The 22,629-nt window shown below is 41.8% G+C and overlaps 2 protein-coding genes and 1 long non-coding RNA gene across 5 annotated transcripts; 1 reads left to right on the plus strand and 2 right to left on the minus strand.

The window, feature by feature from the left end:
- Nucleotides 1–3,955: 3,955 nt before the first annotated feature.
- LOC111249606 (uncharacterized) lies at nt 3,956–7,156 on the minus strand. 2 transcript variants are annotated; one of them, XM_022803667.2, is made up of 2 exons: nt 6,940–7,156; nt 3,956–6,260 (listed from the first exon to the last, which is right to left on the minus strand). In XM_022803667.2, exons 1-2 carry the CDS (start codon nt 6,952–6,954, stop codon nt 5,640–5,642), a joined length of 636 nt encoding a protein of 211 aa, XP_022659402.1. In that variant the 5' UTR covers nt 6,955–7,156; the 3' UTR covers nt 3,956–5,639. The 2 variants fall into 2 exon arrangements, with proteins under 2 accessions (XP_022659402.1, XP_022659401.1); XM_022803666.2 differs by lacking the exon at nt 6,940–7,156 and adding an exon at nt 6,695–6,933.
- Nucleotides 7,157–7,546: 390 nt separating this feature from the next.
- On the plus strand, nt 7,547–15,321 carry LOC147756189 (uncharacterized). 2 transcript variants are annotated; one of them, XR_015326862.1, is made up of 2 exons: nt 7,547–14,277; nt 14,460–15,321. It is a non-coding gene; the product is annotated as an uncharacterized LOC147756189 (long non-coding RNA). The 2 variants fall into 2 exon arrangements; XR_015326861.1 differs by having other exon boundaries at nt 7,547–14,263.
- Nucleotides 15,322–19,260: 3,939 nt separating this feature from the next.
- Nucleotides 19,261–20,762, minus strand: LOC111250176 (uncharacterized). Its single transcript, XM_022805006.2, has one exon. It carries the CDS (start codon nt 20,401–20,403, stop codon nt 19,414–19,416), a length of 990 nt encoding a protein of 329 aa, XP_022660741.1. The 5' UTR covers nt 20,404–20,762; the 3' UTR covers nt 19,261–19,413.
- Nucleotides 20,763–22,629: the final 1,867 nt, after the last annotated feature.

Raw genomic sequence — 22,629 nt, forward strand, 5'->3', positions numbered from 1 at the left:
AGCGGACTGGTCAATGGATGAAAATTTCAGCCGATTATATATGTGCTATACTATATACGTAAGTCATCACAGATTAGCCGCCTTCGCTGCTATCCTATTATACGACTCGTTGTCATTTGTCAAGTTGACAAATGGCGTGCTTGATTACACTTGAGATGGTCTTGTCGTTATGTCGTCTGAGAAGACGGAAATACGTCTTTTTCTCGTCGTTCTTGTAAGGATACAAGTTCTACACCGGTTCAGGACGCTATACGCAAATAATTAGAGTCATATCAAACAAGTTACTATTGGTTCTTCAATTGCAGCGTGTTCTAGCGTTATGTCCACGATAGGTAAGTGGTGCGGTAAACGCATTCAAAAAACGATTTCCATTTTTTTGATCCCTGTTGCGTGATAGCTTTCTTTAATTGAGGGTTTAAAATGACTGAACGTCTCCTACTTGTTGCTCGAATGGACTTTTTCTTTTACAAAGCTAACTATTACGCCACGAACATCTCTTCAGACAGGAAACCTGTATTTTTTTTGGGAAACGAGTCTAGTAACGAAATATTGTAGCGTCAAATATACAGTTTACCATCCTTTCCTCTAATGTAATTCATGTAGTCAAAGCGATGAAAACTATGGAAAGATTACGAAAATGTTTGAACTCTTACGTTCGGGGCACGCAGCTTATCTCTTATGACTTCTTTTAGCTCTAATACTTAGTTACGCTGCAAGCATGCAGCGAAGACGCTCATAGAAAGGAAATCAACCTGCCCCAGACGCAATACCACGCTAACGACCGGTTAGCCGTCAATTTCTAGACACTAGACGCGTTTAAAAATCGTTAGGAAGAGAGAGCCCAACCTACTAAATGCTACCGCAGTTATTTTATTGTAGTCGGTTCAAAGAAGTATATGGCGTTCTATAATTCATACGACTACTTGTCTGAGACTTGGCCTGTTTCGTCTGCTACTTGTTCGACCTTCAGAAGAGGGTTTTTTTAAACGAACGTCCTAAGCGAGCATGAAATATCTCAGCATCAAAAAACGAGTCGGCTGGGAAAATTGTCGAGTAAAAATAGCACCTGTCCGCCGGACTAAATTAATGGTGCTTTAAATATTGAACTCCAGACGTAGAGACAAATTGAACTCGAGTATGCAGATTTACGTCAGGATAAATGGCTAGATGAGTAACTAGAGGATACAATAGAAATCAATATGCATAATACCGAACCATAGATAGATAGTCATCAATACAAATCACGAGCACAGGCACCTCTCATATCGAGTACATTTCTGCACACTAGTAAACTTACGAGACACATCCCTGCTATCAAATGCCTCAAAAAAGCAGTAGCAGACGAAATGAACAGAACGTCCGTACAACGTTGAACCCTAGCTAGAAGGTCAAGTCAAGCTAGAACAGAGAGACAGTTACATTTATATTCGTTGTGGAAATACCTAGGGATACGTGATGCGGAATCGTTTTCATCCGACTCCCAAAAGCTATCGGTCGTATAGAATAGGCTTTTGCGATTTTTTTATGCTAATAGAAAACTTTGTAGAAAAGTTCTGTTTACAGTGGTGCGCAATGCAGACTGAACCGAGTTAAATTAAAACTGACTTTGCCCAATGTGACCCAGAGATCTAGAATAAATCCATCGAGGCTCTGGATCTATAAGTCTGAACTGTACGTTTGCAGCGAATCACTTGCGAGATTATAAACTTTTCCTAGAGAAACTTCCTATCTCGAAGTTGTATAGTGATTGTAACGTTCGAGCTCAGATTCCGTGAGTAAGCTTCACTGTATGATGAATTTGTTTAAGTCTAGATTCAAATGAAATGAAAATGTCCGTATTACCAATCGTCAGGCATTAGCTGTGCCTTAGGTAAAGGATGTATTTGAAATAAATACCTTATTAGATTTTATGAATGCCTTACAATCCACTCACATAGGGATGGAGTTTATCGAAATTTTATCACTCAGCTCTACACCATATTTAAACTTATATTTTTTTATCTTATCTTTCTTTTAGCTTATCTTTTATTTATGTCGCATGTGTTTTCTACCTAACTTTAGCTGTACGGCATTCCAAATTATAGACAAAAACTGGCCAAAAGCCTATAGCTTTTCTGCACCGCTCCATTGCTCAATACTGTGGATACATTATGTAATCCTATTTATGAAATGCAAGCTAGCTCTAACCCGTGGCCGACTTTATATAGGAAAGATAATGTGCTAGCCGAATATTCATTATGACTTCATCATGATTCAAACAGCATGTATTATAAACAAACCGTACGTGGGTTGGGGACGCAGTGAATGAATACGTTTGCTGTCTCGCCAAGACTCCTATTGACAGGTACCTAGAACTGTACGAGAAGGCGAGGGGCTTACACTACAATAAACTCACAAATGGACAACAGTCCTTTTTGCTGATTTTGAGGGTGGGCTTTAATCGCTTGGCCTTCTCCACGAGAGCACTTGGGAGCTATAAAGGAAACTTCAGCGCCCGCTGCTGACGTTTTACCCGCAAAAGCCATGTGTAACCTCTTTAGATTTCTGAGGGAATCTCTTGGCGTATGCTCGCAAAGGCGACCGACTGCTCTATCACCTAAATTGTGTCCTAAGCACTTTTCCATTTATATTTTTTGCTATGTACGCACAACCCATTTTAACCAACAATGCGGATTTTTTTCAGTATTACGTAAAAGTACTATTGTTTTTTTAAATGGTGTATTTGACTTAAATCAATTAATTATTTAAACGTTATTTAGAACATCCGCGAAGCCATGCTTAATATCTACACTTTTAGATTTCCATCTTTCTAATCTTACCTTCGCAGGAAACTCGAAAAAACTCGAAGAACATATCTTTGAGCAAGTTTCTTACTAGAAGATCACTAAAAGGCAATAGCGATAAAGACATGATCGGTAATATAAAGATTCACAAGAAGAACAGGTTCAATTGAGGAAAAGAGGACGGACAAAGCAGACCAATGATCTTCACCCAATAGGTTTACATTGATACAATTGATTGCCGGAGGCATTGTGCTGTTAACTAAAGGTCACAATGTATACGAATGTGTCAGTTCACTGTGACTGAAAAGGTCGTTTCTTTTGTCTCATGACGGTGATAAAAAGAAAGAAGCGAAACGTGACAAATGGTCAACGCTCTTATATCTCTGACAAATCTTCACGGTGAGATCTTAGCAATTTGTTAAACGATAGCGCTACGCAGGGCGTTCCGGCGACTGAAAGTAACTTGACCTGATTTGGCTATACGTACATATCTTTATTCACTGCCCACCCATCGCCTAAATCAGAAGATCACAAGCGCTCACAGCCAGGGTCGTGGAAATGCCGATGAAGCCTTATGTTAGTGTCTTGATATAAAGGACGATTTGCTTTGCAAAAACATCAATACTTGAGAAAGTAATTAATTCGGGCAATGCGTCTTTAGCCAGCGCGTGCTAATTATGGCGGGTCTTCCTAAGTCTTGAGACGTGTGACCTATTCGAACGCTTTCCGTTGGGGCCAGCCGTCTATATGATAGTCGAACCAAAAAACACCTTCGAAATATTTTGTGTACACGACGCTGAGCCCTCTCAGTGAGTAGACCTTCGCTATCGGTTAAATTTAGAGCGAATATTCGGTTTCATATTGGTAAAGAAACGCTTGATGAAGTAGCACCTCCTATTCGAACGGTGGTAAATGATAATTCCAACAGCGTCTAGAAACAATAGTGAATAGACATTTGGCACATAGAGCGTATCACCATTATATGTCAGTCAACCGTTACCTACTTTAGCCTGTTTGTCGAATTACAAGTCTATAGGTTGTGAAGTCTGAAGAACGAAATCCTTACTTCAGCTTTCTATGACAGACTATAACAGGTACCTAAAATAGTGTGTGCCTAAATTCTCCATGTAGGCCCATTCATTTTGTTACCACAACAAAATATGGCGCGGGGACCAGGTCAACATACCTTTTACTTTTTATTCTCTATTATTTTCACAGCTAACTAATGAAACAAGCGATGGTTGAGTAGAAGAAGCACTGGAAGGTATGTGTGCAGGTATTAAGCATAAGCTGTCAACTTCAACCCTCAAATTACTGAGAAACGTATTTTTTTAACCTTTCAGTTTATTTTTCCAACTTGTTTTTTACTGTAGGTTACGACTGAGCTCGTGCTTGTAGATTTCCCCTTTTCACACATCGACCTGTTCATGGCTTACGAAAACGGTCGCGCACAGGTTACGACTGCCATAACGAAATGGTACAATTCATGTAGCAGAAGAACCTTTCGATAGAATAAAAATTGCTGGACGAAATCGTGGCATTGCTGAAAGAAGTGTGTTTGCGATCTACCTACGCGTGTTCGGAATATGTATAGTTAACCTAAGAAGTTTCGCTGTTTTTCCGGTCATAGTAAAGAAGAAGAAAAGCTACTTTCATTTTACCTCCAATTACGATATCCAGCTCGTATAGTTAATACTAAATCTATTACGAGCAACGAATTCGATTCTTTGCAATTATGCTTAAAACTCAATATATTTAAACGTTATAGCTTCACCGCTAAACTTGAATTTGAATTGTCCCCCCCAGTAAGATACTACACTAGTTATCGTTATATTCATGATCTTGTGTATGATATGAGGGCACTTGTGTTTATGAAGATCCTATTTTTAAAATGAGTAGTAAGCCTATCTTGTTCTGCTGTTTACAACGGGCCGAGGTTTTTGTAAGAGGCAAAAACACGTGGTACTCGACGTCGTATTCTTCCACGAACTTAAGTAGCACCGTGTATATGTGCATATAATAGTCCCTAGGAGGGCTGAATTTTTGGTGAACGCATTTTTTGTACGTTACAAATCAGAAATAACCAATGAGAATCATCACACCTGGTGTAAAGTACTAAGTCACAGTCCCTATTACTTACTTGTTATTAAGCGACTAGTTAATGCGATACTTACATAAATCTAAATATCATCATCTGTCTAGCGTTCTTACAGTTTTATGAAATCTCTTCCAAAGTGCAGTGAAAAGACTTCTTCCTGGAGTCTCCGCCATTTAAAAAGGAGATAGATATATATAAGTATGTACATTCTGCTCAGTTGACTTTGCCCCGTTACTAAAGAGAATAATTTTTAATTTCACCAATATAGCTATACTTACTACTAGAAGCATAAATACGCATCATCGCCGGTCACAATCTTTCTAATAGCAGTTACGGGGCAATAGACGGTAATCGGCAGATTCAATCAGCGGCCCGATTAAAGGCCAATCGAGTCAAAAAGAACTAGTTAAAAAAAAAAGTACAAGTAGTATTCATTTAGATCTTTGACGTGGCTATAGTCATATGTTATAGATATGACGTTCTACCCGTCTGACAATACAGTGCTGTGTAGCGGTACACCGAAACCGAGATCATTTTCCCCTTAAGCGCATTTGCTTAGGCTGCTAAGAACGTGCAGCGCGCGTAATGGCTATTACTCACGTCGTGTCTAAATACAGCGGTTGTATTGCTCTACGGCACGAAATCAAGACATCAATATAATATAGTATAATGGCAAGTGACACGAGTCACCATTGAAGTTAACTCTCTTGAAACTTCACAATATACCTACAGTGCATATACATCTACTATGGCGACAATTACACAACGTGGCTAAAAGAAACTGTGTCATCGGGAATTCTCGGTAAAACCAAAGGCGAGCGCTTTTTGTGATAATGATACACAATGATCATGTTTGGTGGCACATTTGTAACATATTCCGTGATTCGTTTGTTTGACGCTACCGTTTTTTCCCTAGTCGACTCGACGGTGATAGCGGACCCGACAATAACCCTGGCCTCGAGACTCTCGGCCTGCAAATAACCAAAGTCACGCGCAGCCTGTTCTTCTTTGGCTGAAGTTAGTGGGACGGCGTTTTTTTCTAGCAGCGGCCGATGGTTGGAAACGGTAGCACCAGCGGCATTGCTGTGCGCCAGATCCACAACCTCTCCCTGACTGACCACAGAGTCCGCGTCGACGCCCGCGGTTTTGCTGTTGGCTGTTCTGACTAACGCCGCTTGGAGATTGTTGTTGTCGTTGTTGTTGTGGTTGTTAAGACCGACCGGAAAGGGTCCCGACGCAAGCGGAAGCTTGGCTACGTCGTTCTGCTTGTCCGCTTGTAAACAGCCGCTCCCGCTCCCACTGCTACATTTGAAGTGGTTGAACAGCTCGCCAGCTCTAACACCGCCCTGCTGTCCTGCGGCGATGAACACGAGAACGACCTGCAAACGGGTGTACACACAAAAACGAAACGCAGCATCCACCAGCAATGGGCGAGTCAGCTAAATGCTCCTTCTTTGCTCTCTGTCTGTTCGTCCTCAGGCAGCTAAACTGCGCTTCTGCGCTTTCTACCTCCCGCTTCCCCCAACTACCGCCTGTAGACCCCTGCGGGTCAACTGCTTGAGCCTGCTGGCCGCAAAACCCAATTCCACACACATCGGGCCAATCAGCATCCCAACCGGGCTGGGCCAAACCCCCGCACGTGAGAGCTTTCTCCCTACCCCTTCCACCTAACTGTAACTGCGGCACTCCACTGCTCACAAGTTGATGGCGAGTGAACCCGAAGCGTGTAAACACAAACTAAATCCAAATACACAAAATACACAATACAACACACACGCCTCGGGCGCGCCCAAAATCTAAGCACTCATACGACCTTTTTACTTGAGCGTCTTTGTGGTACGTTTTTTCCGTCATTGAAAACAGCGCCGTCGCCGGAGCCGCCGCCGCCGGAAAGAACCGTAATTACACTGTTGCCCAGATACGCGCACATGATACCAATATAACGCAACACCAGTCTCGAGTGTCGGAGGACAAGGAAAAGCGTCTATACTTTGGACAACCTATTCACGTTATCGAAATCCGGGTAATTGTCAGCATCTATCAATTGCGTATGCTTACCACTGCTAGCCCCATTGCTGACACAATAGAGTTGGGGTAGTTACTTCACAGAGTGATAAAACCCGACCACTATGGTATTCTCCTTCTAGTTGCTCTTCCCTGGGACGAGCTATTGCGTTTCTCTACCTGAATCTGTTCTTCTTCACTCTATATATTGGTAAGTTTGCTGCCGAAGTGGACAGGCCTCAGCCTTTAAATAGGTGGCTAAGCTTTGGCGCGTTGAATTTCTTGCTGGCAATGGTGCAGGCGCTGAGCGTCTCCCCATCGCAGCTCCTGGACGAAAAGCAAGAGCGATTTTCTTTTCCATCCCACCAAGCTGTGAGAGAGCGTGCTGGCCTCCGGCTGGCTACCTTTTCAGCTGCTGCTGCCACCGAAGCAGCGATTACTTGGGCAGACTTTACGTTAGCTGCGGCTCCTTGCGACTGTTGCAGAGTGCAGAGTCACTCATGCTGCGCCATAAGCGTCCACCGCCATCGCCGTCATCACCGTTCACTAGAACATGGTTGGCTGAATAACTAGGTGGCAAGAAAGTTCGCTAGCTTGCTTGCTTACAGCCGAAACACGGCACCTATAGAGACACGGCGCCTCCATACCTAGCACCTCGCTGCGTTCACCTGGCGACGTTTGTGACGACAGTAACAGCGACCTTCTGCGTTTCATCGTCGTTTTTGTGTAAGTATACGAATCGTCCGACCCAAACTCCGCCGTACGACTTTTGTTGCCTGCGTCATGTTCCAAGCATCGCGGCAGAGCAATACTTCTGGCGCCTGCTTGCCGCCATCGTAATCACCCATCCGCTGATGATGCCCGCAGATAACACGTTCAGTTAGCCAGTCAGTCGCGCTCCCTATGACGCCGATAAGAGTAGTAACATCAGCAGCAACACTAACAATAGCAGCGTAAACATCGCTTTCCATCGCGGAACCAACGCACGCCCAACTTATGGCAGTCTCCACGCGGTGGCTTTCGATAAGCAACTCGTGCGGCGACCAAGCAACGAGACAGGACGCCACCTTTCTGTAGTCATGGCGCTCTGCTACACAGGTTGGTCTATGTGAGAAACAGATAGTCGCTGGCCTACTTGGTTACTAGCTCTTTTCCTTCGGTGGCAGCAGTAGCTGTTAGCGTCGTTTTGAGGTTAGCTGATTAGTTCGTCAGTTCGTTTACTAGTCTATCGGTTCATCTCCATCGAAACGGACATAGCCCAAATAACGCCAGTAACTGACCAAGCCCACTGAGCGAACGTCGTTATAAGATGGTACACCAGCGAGAATCCAGAGCGACTGCTAGATGAACTGCGAAAACCCGACAGGAAAGGAGCCAAGTACGAGGTAAGAGTGAACTGTGTGTGAGGACCACGAGAGTCGAGACTCCGCCGGCACGGTGACTCGCTCGATGGCTCCTGGATGCTGCAAGGCATCACTCGGCATTCTTCCGCCGGCGAAACCTACCTTCGCTACGGCAAACAGCCTCCAAGAGGGCTTCTGACCGACTGCCCAGCCGCTAGTCAGCCAGCCGCTAACCAAGAGCAGCTAAACTAAGCGAGCGGACGGTGGTGCATTTGCTGTCGGCCCTTCTATCCCGCCTCCGCGGAAACGTCACGGGATAATAAAAGCCGAGATACGACAAAAGTCGACGGCATCCCATCATCGTCTTAACTGCTATCATCAACCATTATTCGACGCCGGTCTAAACAGTTCTTTTCGCTTCACCCCCAAGGAGCTGAATCGCTGTGAAGCAGGCATTGGCTGACGGCTGCGGCAAAAACTGTCCCCTAGAAAAGGGAGGCTGGATAGCGAAGCCCTTAACCTGTAAACCTTGCTAATTAGTTTGTTTCACACGCCGCTCGCTTTCATCCAACTGTTCATTGCCACCAGCGGCGGCTGGCTGCTTTTCTCTGCCGTCGTTGTCAAGGGAGGTTCATCGATAGAATTTGGAAATTCTCATCATCGTAGCGCCGATACCGACCACCATCCGGACGTCATCGCCACCCTAAGCGGTAACAGACCGAAAGAGATTTTGATAGACATGATGAAGGGGGTTGGACCGCGGCACAGAAGAGGATCATCTATGGCGACAACCATAGTAATGGTCCATTTGGCAGCCCGTTAACACGTTGGGCTAGCAAGCGGAGAAGTCCGCTCGCCTGTATCAGAGAGACGGCGAACGAGCGACAAGCGAGCGGACTCGATATTCGACGTCTGACTAGGTCTCATTAGTCATTTGAATTATTGTCATTGACCTCCAATTCTACGCTAGCGAGCGGGCAGCTCTAGCAGTGGATGGAATTCGTAGAATCTAGTTTGGCACGCTAGCACAGGAAATGGCACCATCTAAAACGAGGATGGAACTGGTAGCCTGAGGTCGCACGCGGTTATAGATAACTTTCGAATTCAACGAAAAACCCGCTAAACTTAGCGGGGCTTTTTTAAGCGCTATTTTGTCTCACCACGTTTGGACATGTGCTCCCCGGAACCCCGAAGTCAAACACTTAGCCAGGCAAGCTAATTAACGAAGCCATCGCATATAACGCAACGATTAATAAAAGCGAAGAAGATTAGACATATATACATAACATACATCATACATATATATATATATATTATTTTGCGCTTAAGTCGGAGCAACTTTGGCGGCTTGTTTGTTCATCTGCTACGCCTAGTTCTAAAAAAAAAGTCAGTTCTTTTTAGAACACCAAAGCACCGTTTCTGTACTGTTTCTAAAATTTGACCAAAGATAAGGTATAATCCAACCAAAACGTTGAAAACTTCGAAATCGCTGGTCTACGTTATAGCCAATTGTCACGAGGCTCCTGAAAGATTTCCATGATCCTCAATAGGGTTTCGATTTAAAGAGCTTAAACATTTATTAGGAAAGCTCAAAAAACCATTTTTGATATACTCGGATTTCCTATACAGGAGGAGAATATCAATTATTAATAAATAGATAATTACAGCAGTCAGCCTTTTGTAGCTTTCTAGTGCCAGTATTCACTCCTTGTATTCTTGGCGGTACTGGCGTGCTATTAGGCCACAATTTCATTCCGATAAATTTTCTTGTATATAGCTTATTTGAGTGACACCTTAGTAAATTCACACCTATCAATATAACTTACTACGAAAAAGTTATTATATCTGCTAGGACTAACGCTTCTAGAACTAGGTTGAAATATAATCCCAGAAATAAAACTTAAGAAAATTCATTTCGACGTGTCACTACTGTATATATACACACACACACACACACCAATTTATACACAATACAATATCCAATTTATATAAGAATATCACAAGTTTTATGACCGAATTTTCGTAAAAAGAAGTTCTGAAAGTTGTGAAACGCTATAACTTTCCAATATGTTGCGCAGCTCGGTATACAGTTAAGATGCGAAGTGGCAAAAACAAAAGCGACTCTATTTTATGGGGCGCTAGAATTCGAGACGACTGTTAGTGAGACATTTTAGCGTTGCATTTAGGTACAAAAATACAAATAAAGTTTGATATATTATATTGCTTTGAAATCGGGGCGAGGGTGGCGAGGTGGTGTTCTAGATATTGCTTTTGAACTGTGAAAACGACAGTTGTCAACTGCTAATGATTTTTTTAACGTATCTGCTAACGTATTGTTGTATGACGGCCTTGAAATCACGACACGGTACAATAACTTAGTTAAAACCCTAAATTGTGAACCGCACAAAACTAATCTTAATTTTTATAGTATCTAGTGATTGTATGTACGCTAACACTAGATCTAAAATGATAAGTTAAATAAATACGATAAAATGAAAAGGTGTTTATATATCGCTTGCTGTGCCAATTCGGTTAACTTCATCATAATAATTTGTCAGTTTAGTAATTAAGCGTACAGAACTGCACGGATTTTTATTCCTATAAAAAGGCTCGAACATGTAACAGTTTCTGGTGGCTTATTTATGGCGGAATCACAAGGCCAAGACGCTGATTGAAGTCAACCAACTGGGCAACAATTACGAGACACGAAAACACCTACCTACTATCACCTAGTTACTTTGTGTATTGCTGGCCGTTGTCCCCCCCCCATAAATAAAAAAATAATTCTCTCGTTACCTCTATCGATACAGCTTGGATTGTTTTATGGTAGATATCTTCGTAGCCAAACTGAGCGGCCTGTTTATGTGAATTCAGGCTATGCAACATGTCGACTGGCCTATTCCACTAAACAATGAGTTATTCGTCGAAAACTGACAAGATCGATGGTTTTGTTAGCAAAGAGGACGTCATCATCAAACAGTAGAATAGCGGATCTCAGCGTGGACAGTACCGATGCGTTAACGCGCGCTTTCCTTTTACTACGCCCTTTCTCGCCACCTTTCAAGATCAAGGCAATGTACTATCAGCCAGCCTTTACCCCGGCTTGCCAGGTTCATCATTCGTTTTATGTGAGAATAATTCCAACAATCGTAAACACTACGAGTGGCCTATTACGGCATCGAAAATAGCAATCGGAGAAGTAAAAATGTATGATAATCTACGGAATTCACTTTTGCTGTTGTGGCCATCGTAGCTGCCACTAGAGGTTCGTTAGCGTGTTGGCATTTTTGGGCAACAGTCAACACTGCGTGAATTGCTATGAGTGATAGCATCACGTCCTGGCGACAAGATGGCCATCAACAGGACGGTCTCTCTTAGGAATGAAAGAGAGGCGGCCATCGACCGAGTTAACACACGTCGTGATTAAGTCATCTATGAAGAACATAAACCTCCTTAGGCTGGTCTCACAGCTAACAGCCAATCACTCTGTAGACCGTCCGTACTTTCGAAGATTCATAGATATAACGATTTCATCCAGTTTTCTATCGGGTAAAGGAAACTATAGAACAATGAACCGATGCGCAATGTCAGTAAACGGTCTAGAAACCTTTGAAAACACCCCATAATGCATAATTACTTTCAAGAAATACAATGGAGATAAATATCTATAATAATATATAATTAATATATATTTCTGAGCGTATCTGCTGTATTTTAATAGATTAAAATACTTGTTAAAATAATTGTGCTTTTTACTTAAGAAAACAGTACATATTGCCTTATACTGTTTATGTGCTTTATATAATTATTCTGCTAAAAACATCAGTACATAAAGACAAAGCAGTCTTTTTTTTTAATTTTATCCTGCATGTAACGGATTAAAGTAATTCGATCGCTGATGAGGCTCAGGCCTGCAATTTTTCCTGTTCCAACCAAACGCTTAGCCGTCTAGGCCACTGAGTTATTATTCGAATACAGTTCATCCCTATTTGTTTCTAGCACTCTCCTATATCTTTTTGACTACAACGTACCTATCCTGTTTTAAATTAGACTTTAATGATCATCTGTACGAGAAACTATAAGGTTATTTAAGCTGTTAAACCTTCTAATTTCCTATAACGATACGTACCTGCATACCAACGTACCACAACACTGCTTTACCTGGCATGTATTTATATTTATTATCGAACGCTCCTCTCTTGCAAATCATAATATTATGTTAAAGATTTGCCACGAAACAGTCACGATGGCATTGAGTCATCGATAGTCATTTTGCTGTGAATTTGAATATAGTTTTGATGATTATTTATATAACTTCTACTTAATTACTTACTTAACGATCTTGTACATTCGAGCAGGAATTTCCTTGAATCATTTAGTTCAAAAGTTTTACCAGCGATCTGTCTCAACTTCGATCAGTGCTTGTACAAAACAAGCTTCGAAGCCTGGGAAACTGGGTTGGGCAGCATCGCCTAGCAGAAATATCACTAAAATTTGTGGCCTATTTTCGGCACTCAATGTATCAACGGTAGCTGCCGCTTGTCTTTGCTATCTGGACATTCTGTTCATATCACGTATCTGGTTCAACAAACGTCTACTTGGACACAATCACAAATTTCGAGTAATTAAGCAGATCAATATTGACAATACTTGGTTACCAGGCTTCCACGATGCCTAATAATCGTACCTAATTAAAATTGTGATCATAATAGAAGTATAAAAATACAGAAATAGCAGAAATCATGGTAATCATCATAGGCAATACTAACAGTGATCGCTGTTAATCAAACACAAATACAATGTACAGTCGAGTCATACACAACCATTAGATGCTAGACCTCTGTTATTATATTATATTAATAGGTAGACCCTTACGGACCTAACATATTGCTTTGTCAAGACCCTTTACCGAAGGTATTGAGTTGTCGCGAAGACACAATTATATATGACAGTAAATATAATTGTTCCATTAACATACGAATGGCCCATTTAGCTACCAATCAGGCCAAGAGCAAGCCTTTAACGAAAACAAGGTTATTTCCGGGGTTCTTAGATAGAAGTCTTATATTAATGTGCACTCTCCATTGATCATCCCTGCTTGGTTGGAAACAAAAGTTGTTGCCTGTGGCGTCATCAAGTCGTTATTACGACGCTGAGCGCAGCTTGTGCGACTTTTGACTAAGCACAAAAAGCGAAACAGGCCGTCCGAACGACCGCTGGATGTCTTCACTTGTTTTTATTGTCACCCTGAAAGCCTGTAATAGCGTGCTCTTGTATGTACAGGGTTATCAAATTAAATGATACGATTATATTCCTGCTGCTTCCTTACCACAAGACGCATGACGCGCAAGGCTCATTTGAACATCACAGTAAGCTCGCCACGGTAGCTGCAGGGGCGAAAATCTACGAACATGTACTCGGAATGACTAATGAAGATTCTTAGATGAGTGTACGGCTTATGATTTCTTCTATGTCTATAACTGTGTTCAGCGTAGTTCTGTGTGCACTTACAAATGAAGAGCCCACCGCTACTATAACGCCTCTGACGGAGAGACAGGCTTAACATAGGCCCCTGTGATAGCTTAGGTGGGTGACGTATTTGCCTGCTAATCTTAGAGACAAGCTATAATCTAGGTTTGAATCCGGGCACAAACACGTTTCTCGATGGAAGCCAACTGTCTGATAAAATAACCTAACGGAGGTACCGAACATACGACTTGAAGCATAGGGGCTTGAAATATGCAGCCTACATGCCTACCCGCAGGCCTGCTCCTGCCTCGGCGTCACCGGCTCTGTCGTATCATTGACCCTGTCGACACTGAGACAAATGACAAGTGCATCTAACTGACAGATACGAGCACTGTTTGGAGCTTCCGGTGACGTTGCACGGCGCATCGTTCGTGGCGTAACGCGTCAACCTCCTTTATGACAGTTGGATTGATCTGAGTTCCATCGGCCATGCTAGCTGGATGATTACGTAGTTCGCTTTGGCTGTATTCTGTTATTCTCGACGTTCGACTGTCGTCTGTTAATCTGTGAGGGTGTTTATGTATGCATGTCCGTATATCTATAGAGTTTGTGGTTTTCGGCATATGTAACCATTTATCTGTAGGAATGTGCGTCGTCTGTTGCTTTGAGTACTACGTAGATAAACGATGCGTCTCGTGTGCGTGATCATGATTGGCAACGTATAGTGTATGGCTGTTTTTTTTTTTGACTTTTTGGATACAGAACAACGGTGCCGGCGCTTACAGGAACCATTGGGAAAGAGTATGGGATCATCTAGGGCTGCATAACTACCGAATCAATTAAGTCGACTAGAGGAGTTATGGAGTTACCATGGGGGTCCCCGTCGAAATGGGGCGGGAGACCACAGTAAGCTAGCGCACAGGACCAAGGCATGCCAGGTCATTGCAGCCTGCGGTTCAAAGCAGACAGACAATGAATTATGAATAGAGCACTGGAAAAACCTGTAGCTGGGAAAAGCCCGACGTTTAGATGGCGAACGGGAAAGAGTGGAACGGACTGCACCTCGAAGAAACTTGGATCGCTTCAGGACGCTGTACAAGACGTGGCGGAAAAATGCACGCCTGGCCAAGATGAGACTGGACAAGACATTCGATACAATGTGAAAGGTTACTGGGTATCAGGAGAGCTTGTTGGAGCAAAGATGAGATCAAGCCTCAATAAGATGAATTTGCGTCCGGATTGCAATTATTGTTATAAGGCTGGGCTTCACGACCTGCGAATACTACAGCGATCGGTAACAGCTCAGCCTCGAAACAATACACTATCCGTCAGGATCGGATGATACAAAGTAAAGAACGCATCTTGGCTGAAGCAACTACGAAAAAAGGATAGCTCAGTACGTCCATTAATAGTATTGTAAAAAAAGTTCCTGTGTTTTTAGGAGGGCTATTGACGAATAGGAAAGTGGTAAGGCTGCCGAGTATCATGGCCATTACTTCTAAGACAGGGTTTCAATAATATGTGGATTAAATAAACACACGCACAATATATATATATATATATATATATATATATATATATATATATATATTATATATGTATATATTGTGTGTTTTAATTGAGAGAGACGTATTTTTTTCTAGTTTTATTTGTCCCATATACTCGCGTTTTAGACATCAGTGAATATATAAGTTAATAACTGAGCATCGAAATGGATATATAATAGAGTATTGTCTCCTCTCCTTTTTGTACCGTCTATTAGGTATACGATTATATTTCAAAACATATCAACCGGCGACAAAATATCGATAAGCAGGACGTGTGACAAATGCTTGCAAATTTCGATCGTTTTGACCATAATAATTCATTTGAAATTATTCCTCGTCCACTGCTCTGTAATCTCACCAACAATTTACTTGTACGGAAACAAAAACTTGTAGTAAAAAGCCTCTTACCCCGTACATTGTACAATGTACATAATTGATTGTCAAAAAAAAATAAAAGTCAACATATCCAGGAAGCACGTAAAGCGAGCAATGTCCTAATCAGGCAAAGCATCGTTTGTGAAGGTCACGAGAGTGCTCTATGATTCTTCGATTGAATCTATTACAGCTCTTAACCCTTCGACGAGAACTACAATTCGGGTGACGACTTGCATCAAACAACGGTCGGTCTACCTGAAACAGTATTATGCACCCGCATGAGCCTATCTCAAAGTACACACAATACGCCCCTTTCAATAAAAGTAACAAATAATACACAACTTTCATACGAGATGCATAGCCAGTGCGTGTCAGCGTTGACTGTTGGCGCTCCTGACAATACATTTGAATGGTGTTTTCTGAAAAATTTGTCTCATTTATTTTTTTCTTATATTATACTTGGCAGTGGGTAGCAATTTGTGAAATCAACGACACAGCAATCGGATGTTCTTGTGGCCCCTTCATGAGCTCTAATCTCGGTGTAACAAGATCGCAGCGTTCGCTGACCATTGCGCACAGAGGAGTCCAAGTCTGTAGCTAATCACGTCCGATTTACATCTACTAGGACGCAGTGACATGTCGACGCCAGAGAGACGCCTCACACAAACAGTAAATAGAGAGTTAAGATTATCAATCAGTAAGAGAAAAACCAACAGCGTTAGATGTAAAAACAGATCTACGAGAGACGACAACATTCGTCGCTTTAGCCCGTACTCATGGAAGAATAACCAAACATGCGAACAGATGATATTTCTAATATTGTCATTTGTGAAAATCATGTTATGACAGGAGAACAATTAGGTACCTGTACGTAAAAAGCTTCTTTTATCACTGCTTTTGAACGTCTTATAATTTTGGCACACTGCTACATTTCTACTAGTTGTACATAAAAAGCAGGTTTGATACATGTTGCTTGCAAAAGCTCGCAGCGCCCAATATTAATTAGAATAACACCAATCCGAATGTTACTTTTAACTTCAGGACGATGTGACAGCTCCTCTGTGCTTATGACCTATGTGAGATATGGAGAAATTTTTGAAGTTTCGAGCGGTGCTAACGAGGGAACATTCTCCCAGAACAGACCCCAAAAATATGCTTTCTTACGATGTTTTGTCAACTATAGTCATACGTTATAATAACATAAAAGGAGTAATAAATACTTGGCTGGGTTCGCGCCCCTTTTGAACGAAATATCATAACATAGAATGCGAAGTATAATATAATAAGAATTAGTATAATCTTAGTATAGTATAGTCAAAATAGTAATAACAATAATAGTAGATATTAAAGCTATTTTTGCAGCTAGCTGGATGTTGCAGAGCGCAACCGTGTCGATTTTACCCCGCAAAATTAATCCACTAGCGCCATGAATGTGTAAAGGGCTTTCGGTGCGTCTACGTGAGTTACACGGGATGCTGCCGAAGAGAGAGGGTCTTTCAACTATGGGTCTCTGTTACTTTTACCGAAAAGGAAAGCCATTTAGTCACCTACTCGTTACTTGTTCGTCTCATGTCGGAGAACACTCGTGTCGCTATTTTGCACAGGTTTTGCCATCGCCTAGAGAACATCCAATGGCCAATCCCTGTAGTTCAATATTTGCATTTTGTTTTGCGTCCAAAACTCCAAATGTTCCATACATATGACTTTGAGAACTCTGCGAACGCCGGCATCCGCGTCTATCTGAACCCAAACTGGTGGCAAATCTGGAGCCTCGAGTTACGCTGCCGGCCACGGTTACGGCCCGAGAAGCGATGCTAGAGGAAGGGTGGCCAACTATCGGAAAGCACAATGCCTTCACGTCGGAAGGAACAAAATTTAACTCATGTAGTTCAGCGTATCGTAATGTATAGCGCCATTTGCATGCGTTGTGGCGAAATGGCGGATTGCCTGGTGGTAATATACGGTGGCCGAAATCATCGAACATAATGCTAAAAGGTCTGATACGTAACCGAGGGCACAATCGAACAAGTCAGTTAAAGGAACGGGCTCGTTTTTAGAGTCATCGATAAAACAGGACATCAGAGAGTGTGTTGTCAGATCTGGTACTATTTGTGGTGTTTACTCAGTGTTTTTGTTTGCTGAAACATAGATTTTATTAGAGCTGTGTTACGTCACGTAGTATAATTGCTAAACATACTAATGCTTGCCTTGCAAACAAGCCTCCAGAGCATTGTCCCGTTATAGCTCATAGCGGTTCGGACAACAGGAACGAACAAATTTCAATGAGTGGAAGATTCAAAGTACGATCATTAGTTCGATTCTGTGTTTTGTATACCAAAGGAATAAAGAAAAAAAAAAAAAAACAAAAGAAAAGGGAATATAGCGGATACGAAGCTTATTGGCAAACCAGATTGACGCTTATAAGGTAGGACCTTATAAGGTATGAAAGAGCATATTGCCATTACTAATGAACAAATGTAAATTGTCCTAAATAACATTTATAATTTAGTAGTAATGGAGGTACGCCAAGTTAGCAGCGCGTACGTATAACATGGGTATATGATCTTTCAGCACACAATTATATTCCAAGTCAACCTGAATCAGTAACACTGAAATACACGTATACGGTGGTCGCTGGTCGTCAATTTCACTGAACAAATCAGAAACGTAACAGACCGATATCCTCCTGAGAATATTTAGAATGAACAAATGTAAATGATGCCGTGTAAATCTAATGTCGTTTCATCATTGTGTATTGAGTGAAATGCGGCATCGTGATATTTCCCTTCCGGTTCTATACAAATAACGGATCTACCCTCTGCGAATTTTCTAGCATTTGGAGTTATTTGCGCGTCGTATGAATTTGAACAGAGATCGATTAAAGTGATATAGGTTTAGTATCGACGCAGTCTATGCCAATGATACAAACTGATTCACGGGGTATTCCGCGCTCTCAAAATCAACGAAACATCCTGGAGTTGTTTGATATAGAAAAACCAATTTTTTTTTTTTAGTTAAAATACCCTTAAAAAAATAGTTTACTGTAGCTGTTCGGTTCGCCTCAGATTCAATTTTCTTCTTAAATTTAGATGTTTCGGCGACCCGTTTTTTCATAATGATCGTTAACTTAACGGATAATAAAAATTGCGTTTCCGCGCAAATATGGCAAACAAGAGTTGTAGGTAACGAGACCTAAACAGCCATTCAAATACCTACGCAGTTATCAGATGTGATTAATTTAGGGATGGTCCTTGGATAGCCGATTGGCGGGCCGGGCCGGGCCGGGCCGGTTGTTTAAAGATTGTCATGCACTATGCTTCATATGACGTGTAGGATTCGCGGACTGCCTCGTATAACTAGAGTTAATAATTAAAAACTTAACCTAGATTGACTCTGCTTTGCCTGAATTTGCTGTTAAAAACCTTTATCCAAGAACTTCAATATCGCACAGCACAGCACAGCACAGCATGGGCTGCTATATGAGTGTATCAGCATACTCTAAACAATTAGTTTCCTCATCTTCATTAAGCGATGTACGAGACAACTAAAATATGACTAGAAATGGGCAGAGTAGTTACAGTTACTTCGGTGTGGTTAACTTATCCTAGTTTTAGGAAATGCCTAATTGAGCAGCTGAGATATAGTGTCTGAAGTACCAAGTTTGTTTTTTGCGGGAACCGCACCCGAAATTCTTTATTTTCGAATGCACACTGAAAGAGTATCCAGCGTAGATCGTCTTTGGGGCAAACCTAGGCCCACGATAAACCGTGCACCGTCTGCGTAGTAAGCGATCTTCAATCTTCCTCACTGCAACCTCTCTTCCAATGAGAATTTAGCGAACTTTTTGACGCATAACGTTTTCCGCAATACTGACATGAGAATGGCCGTTCGCCGGTATGTATTCTTTGATGGTCGTCCCTGTTGTATTTGCTGGAAAAACGTCTCTTGCAGAAGCTGCACTCGAATAGTGCTCGCTTCGCGGTATCGTGCAAACGCATATGCGTGTTTAAATTGCTTTTCGAACTAAACCGCATCGAACATTGCTTACATTGGTGGGGTCGCTGGCCAGAGTGGTGAAGCAAATGACGCTCAACATGCTCTTTTCGCGTAAACGCCTTTGAACAAAGTGGACAGGCGTAAGGCCGTTCACCGGCATGGACTGTCCGTTGGTGGCGGGCGACATGAACTGGATATCGAAATTTTCTACCACAGTCGGGACAATCGTGACGTTTGAGGTTGGGGCAGCTCTTATCGTCGAGGCCGTCCGAAGCACTCGACTGAGTAGGTCTTTTTAAGCCTACTTCTTGAGCTTCTTGAGCCAACGATTTTTCACATTTCTGCGACTTGTCGGCGTCGCTGAATGGTTCTACGTTTGTCGCTGACTTTGTTTGGCTAAACTTCGTCCGACGACGATCCACCCAAGAGACTAGCGAGTCCGAAGAGGCTTCACTATTGTTTCCATCCTCCTCTTGCGACGAAGCAGAAGAAACGTAATATTCAGAACCGCATCCATCGTTTTGATTACTGGAAATTGAACTGTCGGCATCAGTGTCTTCGCTCTCAGAAATCACTTCCGTTAAGTGTCTGCCAAAACTTGGCCCCGGTGACGACTGAAAGACGACCACGTGACGTCGACGAGGGCTTCGCTGGAAGTACAACTGTGTTCTCTCTGTGAGAATTTGCTGTACACTGTTTTTCCTAAGCGGTTTTTGTCCCGGAGGTTCTGTAGCTGCGTCACGCACATCTAAATTGTAGAGATTATTCAAAGAGTTTTGAATAAACATCGGGATTTTCGATATAAATAGAACTGTTTCATAAAGTAAGCAGTGCTCGGAGAGGTCAAAATTGTCGATCCAGATAGCGATATACGAGGGACACTGATGCAGCTGTGTTTTGGGTTCGATTCCGAATTTGTGGCATAATGCAAACAATGCGAAGTATAACAAGTAAATAAAAACGAGGCTTGCTAGTCAAGTTCGAGAACACTTTGAACTGCGTCTGGCGCTTGGGAAAGGGGTATACCCATTTGCTGTGAAATTATCGTTCCGAATAGAAGCTGCCAGCGTGTGCACAAGACATGAAACGTAAAGTGTCGCGAAATAGTGATACTCTTTCCTATTAGGTACTCGTGTCTATTTGTTTTCTCTCTCTCTCTCTCTCTCTCTCTCTCTCTTCGTTTTCGTTCTGGGTTAACTCTGCGAATAGTCTGCGCGTATAGAGTCCACGACCCTGCCCCAAGTTCAATGAACATAAATACGCACGCGACGATGATAGAATTGAATTGAAACAAACTCAAATCAAATTAGATTTGTCCGCTTCTTTATGGCGACATTAATAATACGACAATTAAGTAAATGCTTCCTACAACAATAATATGCTAAGTAACATGGCGCGTACTGTGCGGCCTAATTAATAGTGACACTGCGGTCTATAACGCATTAGAAAGCTCTGCTTCAACTAACCCTTTAGAGACATGATTAGGAATGAGATAACAGAGCATCAGACATTAGTGGCAAACGGTGGATCCGATGTCAGGAGTGCTACCAGTCATTTCAGTTTAAAGGTCAAGATTCAAAGGGGACCAATTTAGACAGTTGCTAAGGCCCGATCAAAACCTATTTTCCTAAACCATAATATTATAACGTTCACTACTTGAAGCTCGGCCATGACTACTTTGACTTTCAACTGGAACTTACACTGAAGTATTGATAAACATTATAATAGTAATAATAATAATTGCAACAGAAATGGACATGAACCACTTCCGTACATCGTAAATCATTCCAGGTTATTTTTGAAAATGAGAAAATTATATCGCGCAACCATAAAACTAGCCGCCCTAAAGTAAGACAAAATTCATTTGACTAATACAAGTTCAGGAGGGTCTGCCGGTTCCAAGCAAAAATAAGCGTAACCTATCACCGCTATTAGTTTTGTAAGCAATTAAAACTATATAAAGAGCCATGAACCTGCTTTATTCGAGTTGTTAAACACAGCAAACACAGCCTTGCCATTAGGGTACCATATAGGAAGATGAAAAGCTTGTCTTGCTCTCTGTATCATCAGATTGGTTATGGATGGTTTATCGGTCTCAATGGGCCATTGGTACATCAAAATCAAATACCCGTAATACAATAGAGGAGATGCACGTAAAAGGCTTCGGGTATTGGACTCGAGTCTAGAGCTGATTTGCCGACTATGGCGAACCGTATGAGACACTAGGAATATATCCAATTTTAAAAAGTGCTTGCAGTCAATCTTATCTGCCATCTGGAGAATAGAAAAGTATTGACCAACGTCCAAACGATCCGACGAAAGAAAGTATTTCTTCACTTTAATCGACACCAGTATTGTCTAGTTTGAGCGTACTTTACACAGGATATTAATACCAAGGTAGCCTGCATAGATAAACATTTATATAGTCATCAATTTCATTATCATATGTTGTTAGTGGATTAGTAAGGTTGTTGAACAACGATCACCTTCATTTTATAAACTTCTGTATTAAGCCTCTATTAAGAGTAATGTTTTAACTTTCGATAGCTCCAAACGCCTAACAGTTCAAAAGGGCAGCTAACTTCATGTTTTAATCAGTGTCATGCTAAATAAAACAATTATCATAAATAAATACTTTTGAATACGAATGAGCAATGTTAGAGACAACAGTGCACCCCAAATTAGAAAAGTTCCACTGAGAGCCTTTAAAAAAAAGGACAGTTCTTCACAAGTTACTAGGTAGTGTTGAAATTCAGATCCAACTAACATAAGCTTACGTTTATCGATTTCAATTGTACTTGTTTAAGTAACATTTCGTCAACTTATGGAGTTATTTAAGGTCACACGAACTGTACTAAATGGTACATGCAGAGAAAAAAATTATTCATTCCGGGAGTATTCATCATCGTCATTATGGCGTCCTAGATAACGAACCCTAAGCCTCCTTGCTCGCCGTACTGGCTTCCACCCTGTGCGTACCGATCTTTGGAAAACTGGCTTCTGTAGGCAATTTG

The sequence above is a fragment of the Varroa destructor genome, unplaced genomic scaffold (assembly GCF_002443255.2).
Source record: "Varroa destructor unplaced genomic scaffold, Vdes_3.0 BEIS01000004.1, whole genome shotgun sequence".
NCBI lineage: Eukaryota > Metazoa > Arthropoda > Arachnida > Mesostigmata > Varroidae > Varroa > Varroa destructor.